The 19,785-nt window shown below is 46.8% G+C and overlaps 1 protein-coding gene across 2 annotated transcripts in view; it reads right to left on the bottom strand.

Moving 5' to 3' along the window:
- The window catches only part of LOC135904540 (Y-box-binding protein 1-like), a 48,940-nt gene that overhangs the window by 10,340 nt on the left and 18,815 nt on the right, over nucleotides 1-19,785 (bottom strand). The window contains exons 6-7 of one of the 2 annotated variants that reach the window (XM_065435356.1): nucleotides 12,272-12,445; nucleotides 4,045-4,218 (exon numbers count right to left, since the gene is read on the bottom strand). In XM_065435356.1, the coding sequence (XP_065291428.1) occupies nucleotides 4,045-4,218; nucleotides 12,272-12,445 (348 nt within the window). The remainder of the gene's footprint in view (nucleotides 1-4,044; nucleotides 4,219-12,271; nucleotides 12,446-19,785) is intronic. The other variant, XM_065435357.1, reaches the window with a different exon arrangement.

Below are 19,785 nucleotides of genomic sequence, written 5' to 3'. Positions count from 1 at the left end.
CAGAGTCTCTCGAAAGTGATAGCAGTATCCCTAAAAGTTATCCCTGAGGAATAGCACTCATGTGTGCTTGGCATCTGTGGTCACTGAAGAACAAATAGCAGCAACAATGCACCACTTTCATTATCCACTTTGGAGCAAGTAACTGCCAACTGCTGGACGCTTTCTGTCTGTGAATCTCAATTCTGCGCATTTTGGTTTTTCTGACAGAGAACATGGAAGGCATGCTATATTTTTCTATTATGAATCAGCAGCATTCTATATTCAGGTGCACTTTTTATATTTCCACGAAGTGCTCGAATCAGGTATAAAAATTATTGTGATCTTTATTTTTTTGCAAAAAGCGACCTTCAGCACGAATTTTTTAAATTGCAGAATTAAAATCTTCAGAGGGACCTATTAAGAAAAAATTTTACTGCAATTGTTTTAGAGTGATCATAAAGTGACAAATATTTTTCGTAGTAAACATGCATTGTTTATCCATGAATACAGCTGGGCTTGCATAAGTACTTATAATAAAAATTAAAAAAGCACACACTAGAAAAGACATTCTGATCCAGCCCACCACATCAAAGGAATTGCCGCTTCACTCACTTGAACAAGGGCAACCGATGCGCACGTCTAAAGTGTAATTGAACCGTGCATGCGAGTGCACGCAGGAAAACTATGATTATGCACATGTCAGAAAAACCAAACAAGTCGGCAACTTGCAGTAGTCCGTCCCATGGCAGCATCGTTCATACACGGTGGCATTGTTTGTAATATCAGCAAGATAAAGTAAACAAATTCTTGTATCCACACAGGACGGCAGCACTTGCTGGGCAACGAAGTTGAAAAATTCGTACACTTTTCAAACATACAGAGGGCACCTTAAACATACGGCGTGAACAATTTCGGACTTGCTTGCAGCGCTGTAAATTTATGTCGTAGACCTTCAAAGGGTTAATGACGATGGGAAAACTGTTTTCCATCTTGTTCCTTGTAAAGGCACCAGTGCAAGTTGCCTGCCCACATGGCTCACCCAGAGGTGCACACTCACAAACTGGCGATACTGCTAACATTTGGCGGTTTTCGCAAAGTGCACGAGGGCTGAGAGAACCCAATTTGGAGATCTATCATTTTGATTACTGCAAGTTCCTCACTCGTTTGGTTTCTATAATGGGCGCCACACTAAAAAAAATAAATATTTTTTATGTATCGATCTAACTTTAAACCAAATGTAAAATTGAAGAAAAAAAATTTCTCTTCTCAAAATTGGTCGCTCTGAAGAATTTAATTCTGCAATAAAAGAAATGTGGCTCTCAATGGGTTAATACTTAAATATGAACTATGCTGTACAGCTAATAGGCTCGCTTAGATCATTTTGCTTTAAATGTTTTGATGCAAAAATGTCAAATGGCTCATATTGAATGAAAAAGCTGGCGTATGGTGTCTGCAGAAATTCCCATTGGCTATGACGCCACAGTATGAGCACACAGCGATGGAGGAGAGCGGGCAGAAAGGAACACCTGCTGCCACAGTATAGCGCAAGGAGAGAGGGCATCACCCACCCACCCATCACCCATGATGCATCACCCTCACTTTTGGAAGCCCCTGCTATCTGCCTAAGCTCTCGCCCGCATTCTAACTGCGGCTTGGTAATGCTAAACCAAATGTGCCAAGCACTTTAACGCGCTCGCTTGCCCACAAGGAGTGAACTCAAGAGGACCACTCAGCGGCACTCAACTGGACATTAATGCTTTCGCCTACACAACTCATGAGAACTGCTTAGGTGTCACTGGATTTTTTTTTTTTTTCGTACCTCTAAGCGCATGAATAGCATTAAAAGAGACCTCATCAAGAATATGGGCAAGAATACGGCTAGGAGCAAGCATGGCTTGCACGCAATTATGAGCAACACACACACAATTTCTTACTCATTTCAAACTCATAAGAAGTGCTTAAGTGTCCTTGGATTTTTTAGGTGTGTGTAAATATTTGAAACCTCCGAATAATGAACTGAATAGTGTCCTATCCGTAAATGCAAATACCTTTCAAACATTTCAATACGTCAACTGGACCCAATTAAGCATAATACTGGAGCAAAAGTATGGTAAATTTTTAACCCTGCAGGCATAGTATAGACGTACAACATGGAACTTGCACAGTGGAGCAGGCTACAACACCTAGGTAGACAGCTTTACAGGCCACACAGCCATCAATTGCGCTTTCTGAAGAGTCCTGTGCATGCAAAGAAACCAGCATATTTTATCGATTGTAACAAGTTTTTCACGATTTTCGTTGCCTGAACTCGACCCTCGTATTACATTCAAAATAACAGCAAGATTTATTATTTTAAAATAAGGATTCTAAACTCTGCAGATTTAAACATTGTGTTGGCAACATTTACCTATACATCTTGACTCAATGCAGGAAAGTTGACTGAAGTGAACTTTTTTGTTGGATTCGATTTTCGCTTTGCTTGCGACTGGTGATGCAGTTGCAGTGCTGCGTTACCCTGCAACCTTTCACGGTTCGACTATGTTCATTTGCCATTTTATGGCCACGCAAAGCGTTTGGTATGACGGCCAAGGAGCTGGGAATCTCCACTGTGACTTAGCATCAATGAGACGACGGTTCTCGGATGGTAGCACCAATGGGAGACCTTTTGTAAATGCGAGGCTGGTTGGAAGAGCCTTGCAGAGGCCTGCCTCGTACTGTTTCGGAATGAAATGGTTTTGAGTTCTTTTAAAAAGTGCTTACTCGATGCCACAGATGACTTGATTCTCGGGTGGTCACCTTAGGAAATAGTTTCTCTTTTGCGAGATGTTTCGGCAACGAACCACTTGAAGTACATGGCCGACAGCACGCTTGGCACCGATAATGAGCTTGGCACAGTGCTAGAAACTTGTCAGAAACACTTATAGCAGGCCGTCTAGATAGCCAAATGGAGCACAACAGAATGAAGTTTCAATGCAGCGATCGAACGGGTTTGCAGTAACTGAATGTTTTGCTTTCAGTAAAAGGGCGTTTTCGCACCGTTCTGCGTACTTTAGGCCGCAGCATATGAACATTTCACAGTACACAAGCAACCATTGTGGTGTGGACGCTATCAGAGTTAACGAAAAATAATGGCTATATCTAGAGACTTCAACGCCAACGGCGACTTGAGATGTGCTGTTGTGACAATTAAATATTTTTTTTATGGTTTCTTCTAAACTCTTGGATGTTCCAATATCATTATTTTGCAAGTTGCATCACACTGTATGATTATCGGTCTTCTCAGGGAGCAATAACCCGCTGCTTCCGTTTCTTAATCCAGCATATTCTTCGCTGCTAACACAAACACAAGCATATGCCATGCCTTTTCTTAACGTGCTTCTTACAGTTCCCTTTCCATTCCAGAGAACTTGCCAGTGTCTAGCATTATCAAGTTCAGAGATCAAGGCTTCATGACATTAGCCGGGCAGTGCGGGCAAGTGTCTCACTGTGCGCTTTCTGCTACTCACTAAACATCACAGCACCGCGGCTGCAGCAGAAATCTTCCTCTTGGAGGCGCTTGCCCTGGAGACGCAACTCAGTAAATTCTCCCTTTTCATGATCTTTGAAAACTGTACCGAGACATGCAGAGGTTTCAGATAAGCTCCAGACAGGCATATTTTGTATTTCGAATTGTTGACATATTCAACTGTTACACGACCCCCTTCTAGTCCTATACATGCGGGATTGACTGTAGTGTCTTGTGCCAATACAGCCTTCTCATCCTCCAAACACATGGCTGTAGTTACCAAGAATTGCAATCAAAATGGATTTAACATCATTTGTAAAGCTTGCTTTCATACACAAGGAAACAAGGACACACACAAAAAGAAAGAAATCTTAGTCTCTGGCCAAAAGATTTTTATAAACACAGCTTTGACTTCAAGACTGCATGGTTTGTGGACATGTCCTGTATAGAACCCCCCGGAGAAAAATTTATAGCACAAGTACTACTCCACCAACACACTCACAGGTGACAAAAGAAAGGCGAAAGAAAGAGGTTGGGGCGAAAGGTGCCCTCAGCCGCACCTTCGCTTCGCCGTCGAGGCCGCTCTGACTGCCTTCAGTGTCACTGCGTGGTCGCCGCGGCCGGCGCCTGAAGTAGCGGCCATAAAACTTGCGAGGCTGGGGGGGCCTCCGAGAGCCACCATCGGCTCGGCCGCCCGAGTAGTCCCCGTCCTCGTCATCACCGCGATCCAGGTCCTAGGAAGAAGCACCCACACTCGTGTGCCCTACTTCTTTTCCGGCTGTGGGCACTGACTAGCTGAAGTAACGCAAGTGGCCGCACTCTTTCAGAAAGCACATCAGTAAGTGCAGAAAACGTATATCTGAATAAAGAAGTGTTACCAGATAACAAAATGCTATAAGCTTCTCCTCACAAGCACGCTATTGGCAAATTAAAGGTTTCACTTTCAGCCATAACTACTACAAATGTGCCGACATTAAATTGCAGTGGGATACCCAGTTGCTGAAGCACATCATTTGGGACCACAACATGGCAACTACATCTGCACCAAGTCCACTTGCATTGCTTCAACACACCCTCACAGGGGTCAATTGAAAACATAGGGTCCAAAGCAAAGCATGAAAAGGCAACATGAGCAGCCACTGCACCATCCAATACACGATGCAAGAAGTACAATTTTCACATGTATAATCGACTCAAGCTAGGCCTATTACTGGAGCTAAAACAAAGTTGCAGTTTCACACAAAATGTGAAACACTGGTACCCACAAGTGGCACACTAGGACTCCTATGGAACCTGTATAAAATATTTGCACCAGTGTTGTAGAGAGCTACAGCTTTGGTCCTTTTTACATTCCATTCTTAAGTACTTCTGGACAACTTATGCCTGTAACTTTTACCTCACTGCTGGCTTATCATCCAGGGCACCACAGTACACTCTGACTGCTCCCTTCAGAGGAAATTCTGCGCGACAGTCTCTTATATACCGCACAGACTCGTGTGAGAGCCAAACCGCAACTCGAACTTGGGAGCCCAAAATTGGGGGGGAAAAAAAGAATAATAAAAAATAAAAAAACCTTTCATTGGAGAAGCACTCTCGTTCGTACCCCAATGTGGCACACGTGTATTGGCAAATTTTCGAGTGTAGCTAAGAACCAGCGTGTGCACAATTCACTGGTTGTGCCAGCACTATCCTCACGAAAAGGTTTGGCCCCGCATCACACATCAAAATAATGGGGGAGGGGGGGAACAGCAGCCCTTACACAAGTTTACAGGAGTTGTACAGAACCGGCCTGTTTTTCCCTGGTAACTGGCATTTTTCTAAAATTTTATGAATCTAAGCACCAGTAACCCCTATGCTGAAAAAAAAATAAAAGTCTGCCATGAACAATGTGTTTACAAGAAACGAACAAGCTTCATTGCACTTCTTTAAGCCTTTATGGAGAGTGTTGCCTACAGGCAACTTACCAGAAAAGTTCTCAGTATTGGGTACCAAGTTTCTGGCCAATTGTCTTCGGCCAACACTGAACAAGAAGAAGAGAAACGGGCTCGATCTTTATTAATCCCAACCATATAAAGCCAACAGGCAATGAAGCGAAGGAAACGTTCGGGGTAATTAGCCGTGGTTGAAATTGTAATGTTCAAAATAATGAAGGGGAAATGAAAGAGGACGAAAATATAACTTGTTGCTGGTGGGATCTTAACCCACAATTTTTGCATTACACATGTAATGCGCTACTAACTGTGCTACAGCAACAGTCATCAATCCGTTCACTAACTTGCATATTTATGTGCACTAGATCTAGCCCTGGAAGTGTTAGCCAGCGCAACTCAAAGTCATGGCCGGCGGATGCAGAACAATTTTTTGCCCGAAAGGGCATATCTCAAGGTTGTGGGTTCAGTCGCCAATGGTGAAAAGTTATCTTCCAGATCAACCCCGGCTCAGCAAATGAGGAGCCCGAACTGCTGCCTACCGCAACGAGCTGAAATGCAGACATCATTGGTGACCTGCTAGGCTGCTATGTTCCAATTCCTGCCACCATTACATTTCAAGACTTTGCAGATGTCGGCCGCGCGGTGTCGTGTGCCAGATAATGATATGTGCCCTGTGCTCTGGAGCCTTCACATGCGGATCCAACTCGAGCCTTTTCAGTGTAAGTGGAGGTGCATCCAGCAATGAATTGACCACTTCCTTGCACAAGGGCCTTAAAACGTAAATAATCTTTTTTGGATACATCCGTTTTTTTCGGACATTCGATACTTTGGACTTAATTACGTTCCCCACGGAGTCCATATTATCACTCGTCGACTGTGCAAGCAGATTTCCAATATGTCATTACTTTCTGTGTAACCGCTATACTTCCCGAGTTATTTCCTCAGGGTGTCTACCAAGTTAACATTTTCAAATTGCCAGAGTTTTCTAGGTTTTCCCTGAGCACCTTTGCAAAATTCCCTGAATGAGCCAGAACTTTGTTTTATGTCAAGACAGGCCGACACCATGTTGCTCGATGCTGTCACTCTCTAGTAAGCATGTTGAAACAAAACAATGACTTAATCCAGTTTGAATAGTAAGGAGTACTGTCTATTTTATGTAAAAAGAAAACAGAGGGCACAGCGAAAAAGAATAGTAAAACCCATTCCAAATTGAGTCGGACATGTTCAAGTATGATTGAAAAGAAGATGCATGCACAAGTAAATACTTTTGAATATGAGCTATTTCTATAAACTGACAGCAAGCTCATCGGTATGAGGCCTGAACTTAGTCACAATTAAGATTCTCTCTCAGCAGCTGGAAAGTCAACCTCAACTGTCCTGACATACTCTCAGCTCGTACACATCTCAGTGTTGGGTTTCACTGCTTTAAAGAGTTTATTCTGATTTGAATGAGGGACACCTGCATCTCGGCGTCAGCCAACACTGCTTTTTGAGCTTAAGCTCCTTCAAAGAGGCGGCGGCACGCTTCCTTTGCCATTAATTCCTCAGTGCATCAGTCCTTTCCGTTCTCATCCTCCTCCTGCCACGTGTTCACCCGATAGATCATTTGAAGCATCCTCTTGGTCAGTTGTACAGTCAACGTTCTATTTTTCGGACTCCCTAGGGGCCGCAGAAACATATGAAAAATCAGGCAGTCCGAAAAAATGAATGCATGTCTTTAATTGCCCTTAAGATCTAAAATTGCCACTGGCACGCCCGAAAAAGCTCTTAAGGCCTGCCAGTACACTCGTTAGGCATATCGGTGCTCATACTGTGACAGGAGATGGGGGTGCACGCATGTATAATTAAGAAATACATAATGTCCCATGACAATCGCCCCTTCGCACGCTTGTTATCCTTCACCGCGTAACACTGCTGTACTAAGGCAAAGCTAACTTTCGGAGACTGGCATTACGTAGTGCTCTGTGAGCTTCGAAGATTAGAAGCTCACAGATTCGAAGAGGATTACAAAGGCGGAGTCGGTGCCATTGCTAACAACAGCGAATACTTTCAATGAAAAACACTGCACCCAATGGCAAGAAGCTTAGTAATGAATGCCGAAGCAGCTAGGTCGAGCGTTGCCGCAGTGGTGGCTACGGCTGCCAGCGGACCCACATGTGAGAGTGCTGTTTTAACGTGGCGAGGTAATCAAAACGGCAGCAGTGGTGGCTTTTGATGAATGCCATTTTGGACCTGCGGTCAGCGCAAGAAGCCCGGAAAATCGGATGGCGAAGAGTTCTTGCGCCCGAAATTTCAGGCGTTCTAATGACTCTATGGGGCGCGTGGTGGTGCCACGAAGCTGTCCAAATTATCGGGCATCCGGAAAGTCGGTCGTTGACTGTGCACTGGCAACTCCAGCTGACAACAGGGTGTCCAAGACGATTCATTACGATTCCTGTCTGTTATTCGAGCTAGCATTACCGCAACTTTCAACCCTTTCAATAAAATTATAGCTAATTTTCCCTGACATAGGCACAAATTCCCTGAGAATTCCAGTTTTTCCTGGTTGATGGACACCCTGTGCATGCTTAACTCTTTCAAATCCATCACCGGTGATCGATGCTTTAGATCTCCGATTTCGACATATTGAACCATCCAGTAGTTACCACAGGCACTGCACTTTCAGAATCAATTTAAGTTTTCGTGCCCTGGAAATGTGATTTTTGACAGACCTTTTTGTGAACTAATGTGCGTATGTTCTGGCGAAAAGAGACATGGCTGCCACGTTCTGTCACGCTTGAAAAAAGCATGCCGTTCACGATTACGCCAAACTAGCATCAAAATTTTGTAATCAAATGACAACCTGCAAGTCGTGAATTAAATTATATTGCCAGCTTTGCTGTCCCGACAGTACTGAGTGGTGACAATTAACCAAAGATGTCGCCACCTATTTACTAGTACGCTTTGGTATAGAGTCCGAGTCATCTTGTTACACTGAAGTATATTTCTGAAGGCCCGCTGCATGTCCAACATGTGGACCTGGCATTTTCAAAGTTTCCAAGAGTTTCAGTGGTGCTTCCCTCGTGAAATCCAGGCAAGGGGTGCTGCCGGTGTCACTGTGCAGTTATTGAAAATCGCTCCCATGGCGTCGTCTTGCGCGGCTGTGTTGTGAAAAAAGTGTCGTGCTCGAAACTTTGCTGCAGCCGCGCTTGAATTTAGTGATGAGGACTCGAGCTATGATTCTGAATATGACTGCATAGCAGATTCAAGCTCTGACGGCAACAATGTTTTGAGTCAGTGCGGGACAAACGCAGCTGTTCACCGGCGAGTTTCCCTAACAGCCTTGAGCGGTCTCCTTCCTTGTGCGCGCTTAACTGTTTATCTTTTTGCACGACTTGACAGCCTTACGATCTTCAGCGTGCATACTTTGCTTGGCCGTGATGTGCTGCCATCGTCAGCAAAAAAACTTCCGTTCACGTCATGCAAACAACCCGGAGTGCATCTTGGTCCAGCACTACGAAGCAGCGCAAGACAATTTACAACAGCGTGAGGTTTCTTTCTACTCTACTTGTGTGCAGAGGTGATAAAGAATCTGCAAAAATGCAAACAGATAAGCTTGGATGCATAATCTTGTAGTCGTCCAGCTTTGCTGAGAGCAATCGATCCTGGAAAGAGGTGCATGACTCTAGACGAACTGGTGAAGCATGTTCCTTGGACTTCTCATCAGACCATCCTCAGAATATGCTGAAAAGGTGGAACTGCAAAATGTGTGACGAGGACTACGAAGCCGAATAGACATTTAGTGGGAAAAGTGCGGAGGGCATCTACGCTTCACAATATCAAGGAACTGCTTCACTGCGTGGCACGAGCGATAAAATAGTCCTAATTTCTTTTTTGCATCTGAAGAACGGCTGTGTACTAAGCATTTATTTTTTCAGACACTATTCCAGGGTTATTTATCTTTGAAATGTTTATTCTGAATTTCCTTTGAGATAATTATGGTTTTGCATATACCTTGTTTTTTTTTTTTAATTGGCAGCAAAAATGCTGCTTTCTAGAGTTTTTGTTCTACGTCACAATTTTTTGGTTCGGTGATGTATGCTTTTGGAAGGAGCATGTCATACAGTCGCCGACCGTTTATTCGGACCTCACAGGGACTGCGGAAATGTCCGAATAAACAGGTGTCCGAAAAAGCAGATTATGAAAAAAAAAAAAAACGAAATCCTTTATTTCCACGCACTTATTCGGGCTCGGCAGTAGGCTTGAAGAAATCGCAAATGCGCCGTTGCACGCTGTTCCGTTTACGCGCAATCAGATAAGCCTGAATCTCGGAGAGGGTCTGAAAGCACAGTCACTGCTTGTACACGCTCCGCATGCGACGGCAGCATAGCACATGGTGCGTCAACTTCCGACTCGGTCATCGTCTGGCGGTGCAGCAGAAACCTGACGAATGATCTCGCCGTCGTCGAGTTCTGCGCATGTCAGTACAGCAGTGTCAGCACCTGTGAAACTGTCAATGAGACGGTGTCTGGAATCGCAATGCAACCACTGCGCAAGTCTCGGCAGAACATTTTCCGCGTCGGTAGGCAGCACATCGGAAGGCGACAAATCTTAGGCCTCCCGGCACCCGCTTGCCGGCATTCCGCAGCGCAGTCTGCGCGGGCACTGTCGGCGCCATTAGACACTTGACGAGATGTTTCCGTATGCCGTGTTGGATCATCGAAACCTCGACACAGCACACAATGCAAACACCACCGTACTGACACCAGTCACACAAGCGAAAAAAAAAACGTTGCAAAAAAACGCGGCATGCTCGCAGCGTCGTGCGCGAAGAAACAAATCAGCTGCTGGATTGTCTTGACATGGCTTACTAAGCTGAAACCGGAACTGCTGCAGAGCCACTCTATCGAACCAGGCAGAAACGATGATGATGAGCGGGGATTTCCAGTAGCGCCACTTCGTAGGGCAGCAAGGAAGCTCCGTTCAAAACAAAAATGGCGTTCAGCAAGTCGAACCATGCACCGGTCAGAGTCGGTGCATGGTGCTCTCGACCGAGTTGGCTCAAGGAGTGTCCGAAAAATCAGACGAGAGGTTGCAAGGTGTCCGAACTTTCGGCAGTTGTTATACATTATGGTCTATGGGAAGAATGGCGGTGCCGCGAAGCTGACCGAATAATCGGGCATGTCCGAATTTTCGGAGTCCGGAAAATCGGTCGGCGACTGTATACAATATGCTAAGCTGCAATGCATGCCGGAACATTATTCTTAGTGGTAAATAATTTTTTTTTTTCTGAGACCTATAAAGAAACTACCATTTCCTCAGGGTAATGAAAGAGTTAACCGAAAGTTTGAATTATCGCGACTCTACTCTGGCAAACTTTGCAGCTGAAGCGACACAGCCACCTTTGCACCTCAAGTCAGTGCCATCTTCTACTAACTGGGTTGTGCACTGCTACCGCTATGGGACCATACTACTACCGCTTTCTGCTTCTGTGACATGCTGAGAGAGATAGAGAGGGAGGCAGAGATCCTAACTGGACGGGCACCACTTTGCTTTCTTTCCTTTGCTCTCTCTCTTTGGGCACGTGGACCATGACCATGGGTGACACGGATACAAAGAAGCTGGTGTTATCTCGTATCACGCTGTGCCAACTCGCGATGCTCAGTGTAGCTTTCACTACTGGCGTGCATCGTGGTGGAATCCAGGGAAAATAGCAATAGCACGAGCAGAGAGACAACAGTGATGCTTTTGTGCATAGCTAAATTGATGCTTTGATGTATGCATTGGTGTATACAATACTGCAGCACACCAAACAAGTAAGGCTAGTCCAGGGGTCTGAAATGATGTGAAACCAATGCTAGCAGATTTCAATCCTTTGAGAAAGGGAAATTTCAGACTTCCTGCACAATGCTTGACAATTTCAGACGCGCGATTCCAGCAAAAAGAGTACTACTTCCAATCAGGTTCCAAGGAACCAGCTGTAAAAAAATTCACGTGACGTATGGAGAGGGGTGCTGCTTTTTCAAGTTGTGGTCAAGATGGCTGTAAATGCACCAATCACTTTATGCTTTGTAGCAGCAGCATACATGAACATGTAAACAACTTTTTTTTTTTCCAGTCAGACCTTCAATCAAGTTTCATTATTTTCAACATGCCCCGTTGTTCTTCATGTTGCTGGAAGAGCCAGTTTAAACCTGCATTTAAATGCAGAAAGCTGTGCTCTTGACATTTCGATAGCAAACGGGCTACATGCATTTTTCAGAGAGGTAAAACACATCAAAACAGCTTACAGCATGTATGGAAATCGTCAGAAACAAGTTACATGAGAGCAACATCGGAATGTGGATAGTGCTGTCATGCTGCTGCGCAGTGGTAACAAAATTGCCTATCGGCTACTTGACTTCGCACTACAGATACAGCCACCAGCAGGCTACAATGGCTGGCAACACTAGAGAGACTGCCATCACTGGCAGTAGGGAAACCAAGATCAACAGACAGCAATTTTAGTGTCACTATGCCTTAATCAATATACATAAAAGCATGGGCCATAACATTGTTGCAAACATTTTTTGACTCGTAAAGGACCGTGGAAGTGGCAAATGCACACTCTGGAGAAGAACTTTTCACCAAGAGAGCAGTGTTTTTAAAAGACTCTTAGGTCGAGTACTGAAAGCCATGTGTTCAGACCAGTTGCACTGAAGCACTAGCAAAGCCACAAAAGAAAAGTGGGGTGAGCAATGAAAAATGGTGCGAGTACTAGTGGTTACCATGGTGCTTTGGTGAGTGAACAAACCTCCGAAAGTAGAGAAGAGTGACTGTGCGAAAGAAGGAAGCATGCAAACTGGGAGCACACACTGTGCCTGGCAAAAGTACTTGCCTCCCCTTGAAGGCTGGCACGGTCTCCTCCCGAGTTGCGGGGAATGCCTCGTGGCCGGCGGAAGTAGCGTCGGTAGAAAGGCCTCCGGGGTGGGGGTCCCCTTCGGGGCTGCCGGTTGGAACCACCATTGTCATCTTCACCCGCAAGCTCTGCCCCCTCGCTGTCCTCCTGGTCCTAAAAGAATGGGAGGCACATTTCATGCCATGGAGTTCTGTTCAAAATCATGCCCCCGTACTTCACATTATGCATGGGACTACAGTCGCCGACCGTTTATTCGGACCTCACGGGGACTGCGGAAATGTCCGAATAAACAGGTGTCCGAAAAAGCAGATTAAGAAAAAAAAAATTAAATCCTTTATTTCCACGCACTTATTCGGGCTCGGCAGTAGGCTTGAAGAAATCGTGAATGCGCCGTTGCACGCTGTTCCGTTTACACGCAATCAGATAAGCCTGAATCTCAGAGAGGATCGTAAGGTTCGTAATAGGCAGCTGAAAGCACAGTCACTGCTTGTACACGATCCGCATGCGACGGCAGCGTAGCACATGGTGCGTCAACTTCCGACTCGGTCATCGTCCGGCGGTGCAGCAGAAACCTGACGAATGATCTCGCCGTCGTCGAGTTCTACGCATGTCAGTACAGCAGTGTCACCACCTCAATGAGACGGTGTCCGGAATCGCAATGCAACCACTGCGCAAGTCTCGGCAGAACATTTTCCGCGTCGGTAGGGAGCGCATCGGAAGGCGACAAATCTTAGGCCTCCCGGCACCCGCTTCCTGGCATTCCGCAGCGCAGTCTGCGCGGGCACTGTCGGCGCCATTAGAGACTTGACGCGATGTTTCCGTATGCCGCGTTGGATCACCGAAACCTCGACACAGCACACAAAGCAAACACCGCCAAGCTGACACCAGTCACACAAACGAAAAAACGCGGCCTGCCCGCAGCGTCGTGCGCAAAGAAACAAATCGGCTGCTGGATTGTCTTGACATGGCTTACTAAGCTGAAACCGGAACTGTTGTAAAGTCACTCTATCGAATCGGGCAGAAACGATGATGATGAGCGGGGATTTTCAGTAGCGCCACTTCGTGGGGCAGCAAGGAAGCTCCGTTCATAACAAAAATGGCGTTCAGCAAGTCGAACCGTGCACCGGTCAGAGTCGGTGCACGGTATTCTCGACCGAGTTGGCTCAAGGAGAGTCCGAAAAATCAGACGAGAGGTTGCAAGGTGTCCGAACTTTCGGCAGTTATTATACATTATGGTCTATGGAGAGAACGGCGGTGCCGCGAAGCTGACCGAATAATTGGAGTCCGGAAAATCGGTCGGCGACTATACTTTACTGCGCAAGCCGGTAAAAATCTATTATACAGTTAAGCCTCGATATAATATGTAGGTAAGATCACCAATCTGCTTCATTATGTCAAAATTTCGTTGTATTGAAATTCGACCTTTTATGCAAATGAGTAATCGCTGATAGATTTTTCTTACACTGAAAGAGGCCGCAGAATTTTGCGAATTATCGGGCAATAAAAAAAAAAGCACATTTGAATGAGAAAACAATTCATTTTGATAAATTTTGGAGTCGGCAACAAATGATACGGTTTCGTGCCACATTGACGATACCCTCGCATCGGCGGTTTGAATTAGGCATCGGCATTTGAATGGACACGGTCGTGTCCGTGTTGGCGTTGCGATAAGACACTGCCGATCCCATAACCACTGGCATCGGTTCGGACTTCTGTAGGTGCGGACAGGTCAAAGTGGGCCAAGACCGGTGGATTGGTGAGAATCGTGAAAAGGCATGAAAATGAGGCAGCCTCACGGCACGTCTTTCTCCAGAAGTTCAGTGAGTGGTTGAGCGATTGCTGCGAAATCTTTCACGAACCGTCGGAAATAAGAACAGAGCCCCACAAAACTCCGCTTTGACAGACTGAGGTACAGGGAAAGCCGTTACTGCTTGAACAAGGGACGTCTGACCAAGTAATCGATTGGCAGTGTCAGAGAAGTCGTGGTAGGAAAGCAAAAGGCGATATAGGGTGGCTGCTTGGTCAGGTGCGAGGTCTGGAGCGACCATGGGATGTAATGGGCCGTCGAGGTTCAAGGTATCCTGTGGGTAATGAGGAGGATCTGGAGACGCGTTGGCTGCAAATGCAGTGACGTGGTCGTCTGTCACTGACCAGAGCGTAGCCACCGCTACGCCTCCAGGTAACACTTGCTTCGTCAAGCCAAAATTGATAATGGGGAGACACACCCGATTCGCAGCAAGGGTTATGACAGAGTGTGGCACAGAGATTTCACACGCCAGGAGGACATTACGAATAGGTGCGATGACATAGTCGCCATCAGGCACAGTTGCCGTTGAGGCCAATACGACGAAGGTTAGGGCTTTTGGAGGTAAGCGAACAAACACTGTAGTGCAGAGGGTGTTCGGTTGTTTGGGGCGAACGTCTGAAAAAAGAGGAAGCTCGAGGCACAGTGTACCGGTGGAACAGTCGAGGGCAGAATGTGTCACAGAAAGTCGAGCCCGAAAATTATGTCAAGAGGGCAACTGGTCAGCACAGTGAACATGACTGGAACTTGGCGGCCAGCCATTCCTATGCGAGCACTGCACATACCCCTGACGGACAGTGGCATTGGCGACACGTACGGCTCGAGTGATGGTTAGCGACATAGGTTAGCGCTCATTAAGGACACTGGGGCTCCAGTATCAATTACAGTCGACGACCGATTTTCCGGACTCCGAAAATTCGGACATGCCCGATTATTCGGTCAGCTTCGCGGCACCGCCATTCTCCCCATAGACCATAATGTATAACAACTGCCGAAAGTTCGGACACCTTGCAACCTCTCGTCTGATTTTTCGGACACTCCTTGAGCCAACTCGGTCGAGAGCACCATGCACCGACTCCGACCGACTCTGACCGGTGCATGGTTCGACTTGCTGAACGCCATTTTTGTTTTGAACGGAGCTTCCTTGCTGCCCTACGAAGTGGCGCTACTGGAAATCCCCACTCATCATCATCGTTTCTACCTGGTTCGATAGAGTGGCTCTGCAGCAGTTCCGGTTTCAGCTTAGTAAGCCATGTCAAGACAATCCAGCAGCTGATTTGTTTCTTCGCGCACAACGCTGCGAGCATCCCGCGTTTTTTCGTTTGTGTAACTGGTGTCGGCACGGTGGTGTTTGCTTTGTGTGCTGTGTCGAGGTTTCGGTGATTCAACGCGGCATACGGAAACATCTCGTCAAGTGTCTAATGGCGCCGACAGTGCCCGCGCAGACTGCGCTGCGGAATGCCGGCCAGCGGGTGCCGGGAGGCCTAGGATTTGCCGCCTTCCGATGTGCTCCCTACCAACGCGGAAAATGTTCTGCCGAGACTTGCGCAGTGGTTGCATTGCGATTCCGGACACCGTCTCATTGACAGTTTCACAGGTGCTGACACTGCTGTACTGACATGCGCAGAACTCGACGACGGCAAGATCATTCGTCAGGTTTCTGCTGCACCGCCGGACGATGACCGAGTCAGAAGTTGACGCACCATGTGCTATGCTGCCGTCGCATGCGGATCGTGTACAAGCAGTGACTGTGCTTTCAGCCGCCTATAGTGACCGTACGACACTCTCCGAGATGCGCGTAAACGGAACAGCGTGCAACGGCGCATTCACGATTTCTTTAAGCCTACTGCCGAGCCCGAATAACTGCGTGGAAATAAAGGATTTCATTTTTTTTCTTAATCTGCTTTTTCAGACACCTGTTTATTCGGACATTTCCGCAGTCCCCGTGAGGTCCGAATAAACGGTCGGCGACTGTATGCTAGACTTGCTGCACCAATGCCTGCTTCCACGTAGTGCACCTCTGGATTCTGGTGGTGACGGCATTGGGTCTCTGTTAAGGCAGCTAGTTTAGCAGCAGCGGCAGAGGGAGGACTTCCAACGGTTGTATCACTTATGGCTGAGAACTGGCTGAGGATAAACTACTTATATAGGCAAACGGATCATATTAAACTGGGTTAAACTGGGTGCAAAAAAAAGGAGTTCATTTTTTTTTCATAATCTGCTTTTTCGGACACTTGTTTATTCGGACATTCTCGCAGTCCCCGTGAGGTCCGAATAAACGGTCAGCGACTGTAATGCCATCAACGGAGTATTTGGACAGGACGAACGTGATGCAGCACTACCTACAAGAGCTGCATGGCCTAGTTTATGTGGTGGGTCTGTCAGTTTGGTGAGGAAAAGCGGAAAGGTTGGGGTGACAGGAAACGACAGCGATCGCACGAAGGAGCGGCTGTCAGGGGCATCAGAAGTATGGTACAGACGGTGAGGTGAATAACGGCAAGCTTATATATTACAGTGAAACCTCGTTAAACCGTAGTCGGCCGGAGCTCGGAAAAACTACGTACTAAACGGTAGTACTGTTTAAGCGAAATAGCATGAGATCGCCCATTTACCTGTCGAAAACGGAACTCGGAGAGAGTGCGATGAAAGGGGAAAAAACACGCAGTATTTATTCATTTCGCGGGATGTACGTGTTATTTTCGTTTGATGTCGCGGCGGCCTAGCACGACGACAGCGGCTTCAAACTTACTGAAGCTGCGTGCCAGCTTCTCAGCCAGCCCCCATCCTCTCGGCAAACACTCGCACGGCAGATTCCTCGTTGGCGTTACGTATTCTCCGTGCACGCGCGCAGTAGTGCTGCATAAGTCCAGGGGCGCCTTTTTTATTGCCGGGTGCCGGAGTTCGGAAAACTTTTCGTTTGGAATAGTTACGTTATCGCGCCCCTGTTCTCCTTGCGACGATCGCATTAACGAGGCTGACGTAACGCGCAGCTTCTGCCACTGTCGGGCCTGAATAGCCCGTGCTGTCGCTTTCCGTGTCGTCCTCATCACTGTCGCTAGTTGACACTTCGGCAACAACAGCGGCATCGATGGTGAAAAGTCGAACCTCGTAGCCGACATCTCTTCGCGGTCGCAGCAGCGCTGCCAAGCAACTTCGCATTCCAAATGCCACACACTGTAGTCAACAGCATATCCATGTAGCGGGCCAGCGCCGACTTCTTCGCGTCACGTTCGGTAGCACGCACGATGTCTAATTTTTCTTCTATGCTGAGCACCCGGCGTCTTTTTTGTCCTCGCTCGCACGACGCCACAACGCTCTCTGGCACGACGTCCATGCGGCGTCGAAATGATGTTGATGTTGATGCGGCTTCACGTACGAACGCACAGGGCGCTTGGAGGCCGTTGTACCGATCTCTGAGGCTTGTTGTTCTGCCGGGCCGCCCGATGGAGACGACGCACCGCCGTGTTTGCGCGACGAAAAGTGGAAACGCTACGTTTTAACCGATGCGTACGCAATAAGCTGGTACGGTTTATGCGGATACAAAATACATTATGTTCAATGGCCGCTGAGTCGGGGAATTGACTTTACTACTTTTAAACCGAAACTACTGTTTAAGCGGGTACGGTTTAACGAGGTTTTACTGTAACAATCTTCTTGCGTAACGTCCCGGGTTCGTCTGTTTGCCGATGATGCTGTAATTTACCGCACAATTTCCTCTGAATCGATCGCCAATGCTTGCAATCTGACCTTGATGCAGTTACCTTATGGTACTCCAAATCGCTAATATATGTCACTTAATATCTCTAAAAGCAAGTTAACGACATTTAACGGCCGAACGTCTCAAATTGAAAACACTTCATTAATAACGGCACGATTGAGCCTTCCACTTCCTACACATATCTTCACCTTCATTTCCAGTCTGACCTAACGTGGCATCACCATATAAATTTGACCCTGGCAGCTGCTAACCGTACTCTTGGAATACTTAAACCCTCAAGCAAGCGCCACCACTCGTACGAAAACAGGAATATATCACAATCATTTGCCCGAAAATTGAATATCCCGCGGCAATTTGGGATCCCCATCAGGTATATCTAGCCTCTAACCTTGAAGCCCTGCAGAACCGTGCTGCTCGATCTATTTTTTTTTCAGATCAACATTCACCAGCGTTACATCTTTAAAGAAATGTGCTGGTTTGCAATCCTTGAGCCTTCGTTGAAAACATTCTCGCTTATCACTATTTAATAAAATTTTCCACCACTCCTCACTTCATGATGATTTTTTTCAGTCACAGCCGATTATCTTTCCTCGCCGCGATCACCCTAACAAAGTGAAACGCATTTTGTGTCGGTCATCAATTTTCGCTCAATCCTTCATACCACACACATACATTGATTGGAACGATTTACCCTCACACATAGCCATGGAAACTGACATAGCCAAATTGAAGGAAACAATTTGCACTACTGTGACACGCTGTTAAAATGTGTTTTCTTATTGTGTTTCCCTGATATTTTTGATGCTTTGTGAGTTGTTGCTTGCTCCTTATGTTTTTATGTACGTTGCTTCCCCCCACCCCCCCTTTTTTTTGGTTTCTTGGTTCAATATGATAACTACACTGCCTTGTTGAGCGGAAAAAAAAAATCTCTTGAAAATGTTTTTCTTTTTATGTATGCTGTACCTGAATGTACACTTGTGTTCCTTCTTGTAGCCCTCGCCCTCCCCCCACGTAATACCCTCCTTCGAGCGCCTTTAGGGGTATCGTAAATAAATAAATTAAAGAAGTGTCGGCGTTTGGGCGAAGAGCAGGGAATGAGCTCCAGTACGGTGGCATCCAGGTGGTGCTGCAGTGGCGAGCTACATGACCAACGCGGTGGCAGCGGAAGCAGATCGGTTTGGCGTCTGCGGTTTGCCATTTAGCAGGATTGCGTGGTCTGGGAGCAAAGTACTGGTCATTACAGGTTGTGGACGTGGGAATGGGTGCCAAATCAGGTCGGGTGACAGAGCAGGCAGTAGGGATGCCAACGTTTGCAATTTTTTGCCACACAACTGCTTGGATAACGGAAATAGTGGGGGCCACTTGGTCAAATGTACTGTCAAGGGGTCACGGACGAAGGGGGGCTGGACTCACCGCCTCAATCTCATGGCGAACGATCCGTGTGACATTCTCTTGAAATGGTCGTGTGGCGATAAGAGCGGAGCAAGAGGACGTGGCAGGGGTGTTTGGGAGCCAGGAAAACTGAGGGACGACGCGGCGGCTTTTGGCTACTTTGAAGTGGCGACATTCTTTAACGATGGCGTCGACAGTAGAGACGTCGTCATATACGAGCAAATTGAAAACGTCGTCCGAGACGCCTTTTAGGATATGGCCTACCTTGTCAACCTCGGTCATGTGCTTGTCAACTTTCCAGCAAAGCGCGAGCACTTCCTGTATGTAGGAGACATACGATTCGGTCAACAAGTGGACACGGGTGGCAAGCTCTTTTCACGTAGCCTGCTGGCGACCTGACGGGTTGCTGAATAGGTCGCGAAGCCTCTCATTGAAAATACCCCATGTGGAGAGCTCAACCTCATGGGTTTAAAACCAGACACACGGTGTCCCGACCAGATCAAAAATCAAGTTGGCAAGCATGATGGTAGGGTCCCAGTGGTGGCTTTGGCTAACACGCTCATACATGCTCAGCCAGTC

Source organism: Dermacentor albipictus, chromosome 2 (assembly GCF_038994185.2).
Source record: "Dermacentor albipictus isolate Rhodes 1998 colony chromosome 2, USDA_Dalb.pri_finalv2, whole genome shotgun sequence".
Classification (NCBI taxonomy): Eukaryota; Metazoa; Arthropoda; class Arachnida; order Ixodida; family Ixodidae; genus Dermacentor; species Dermacentor albipictus.
The sequence above is the reverse complement of the archived record's forward strand: the minus strand, read 5'-3'. Positions and strand labels throughout refer to the sequence as shown.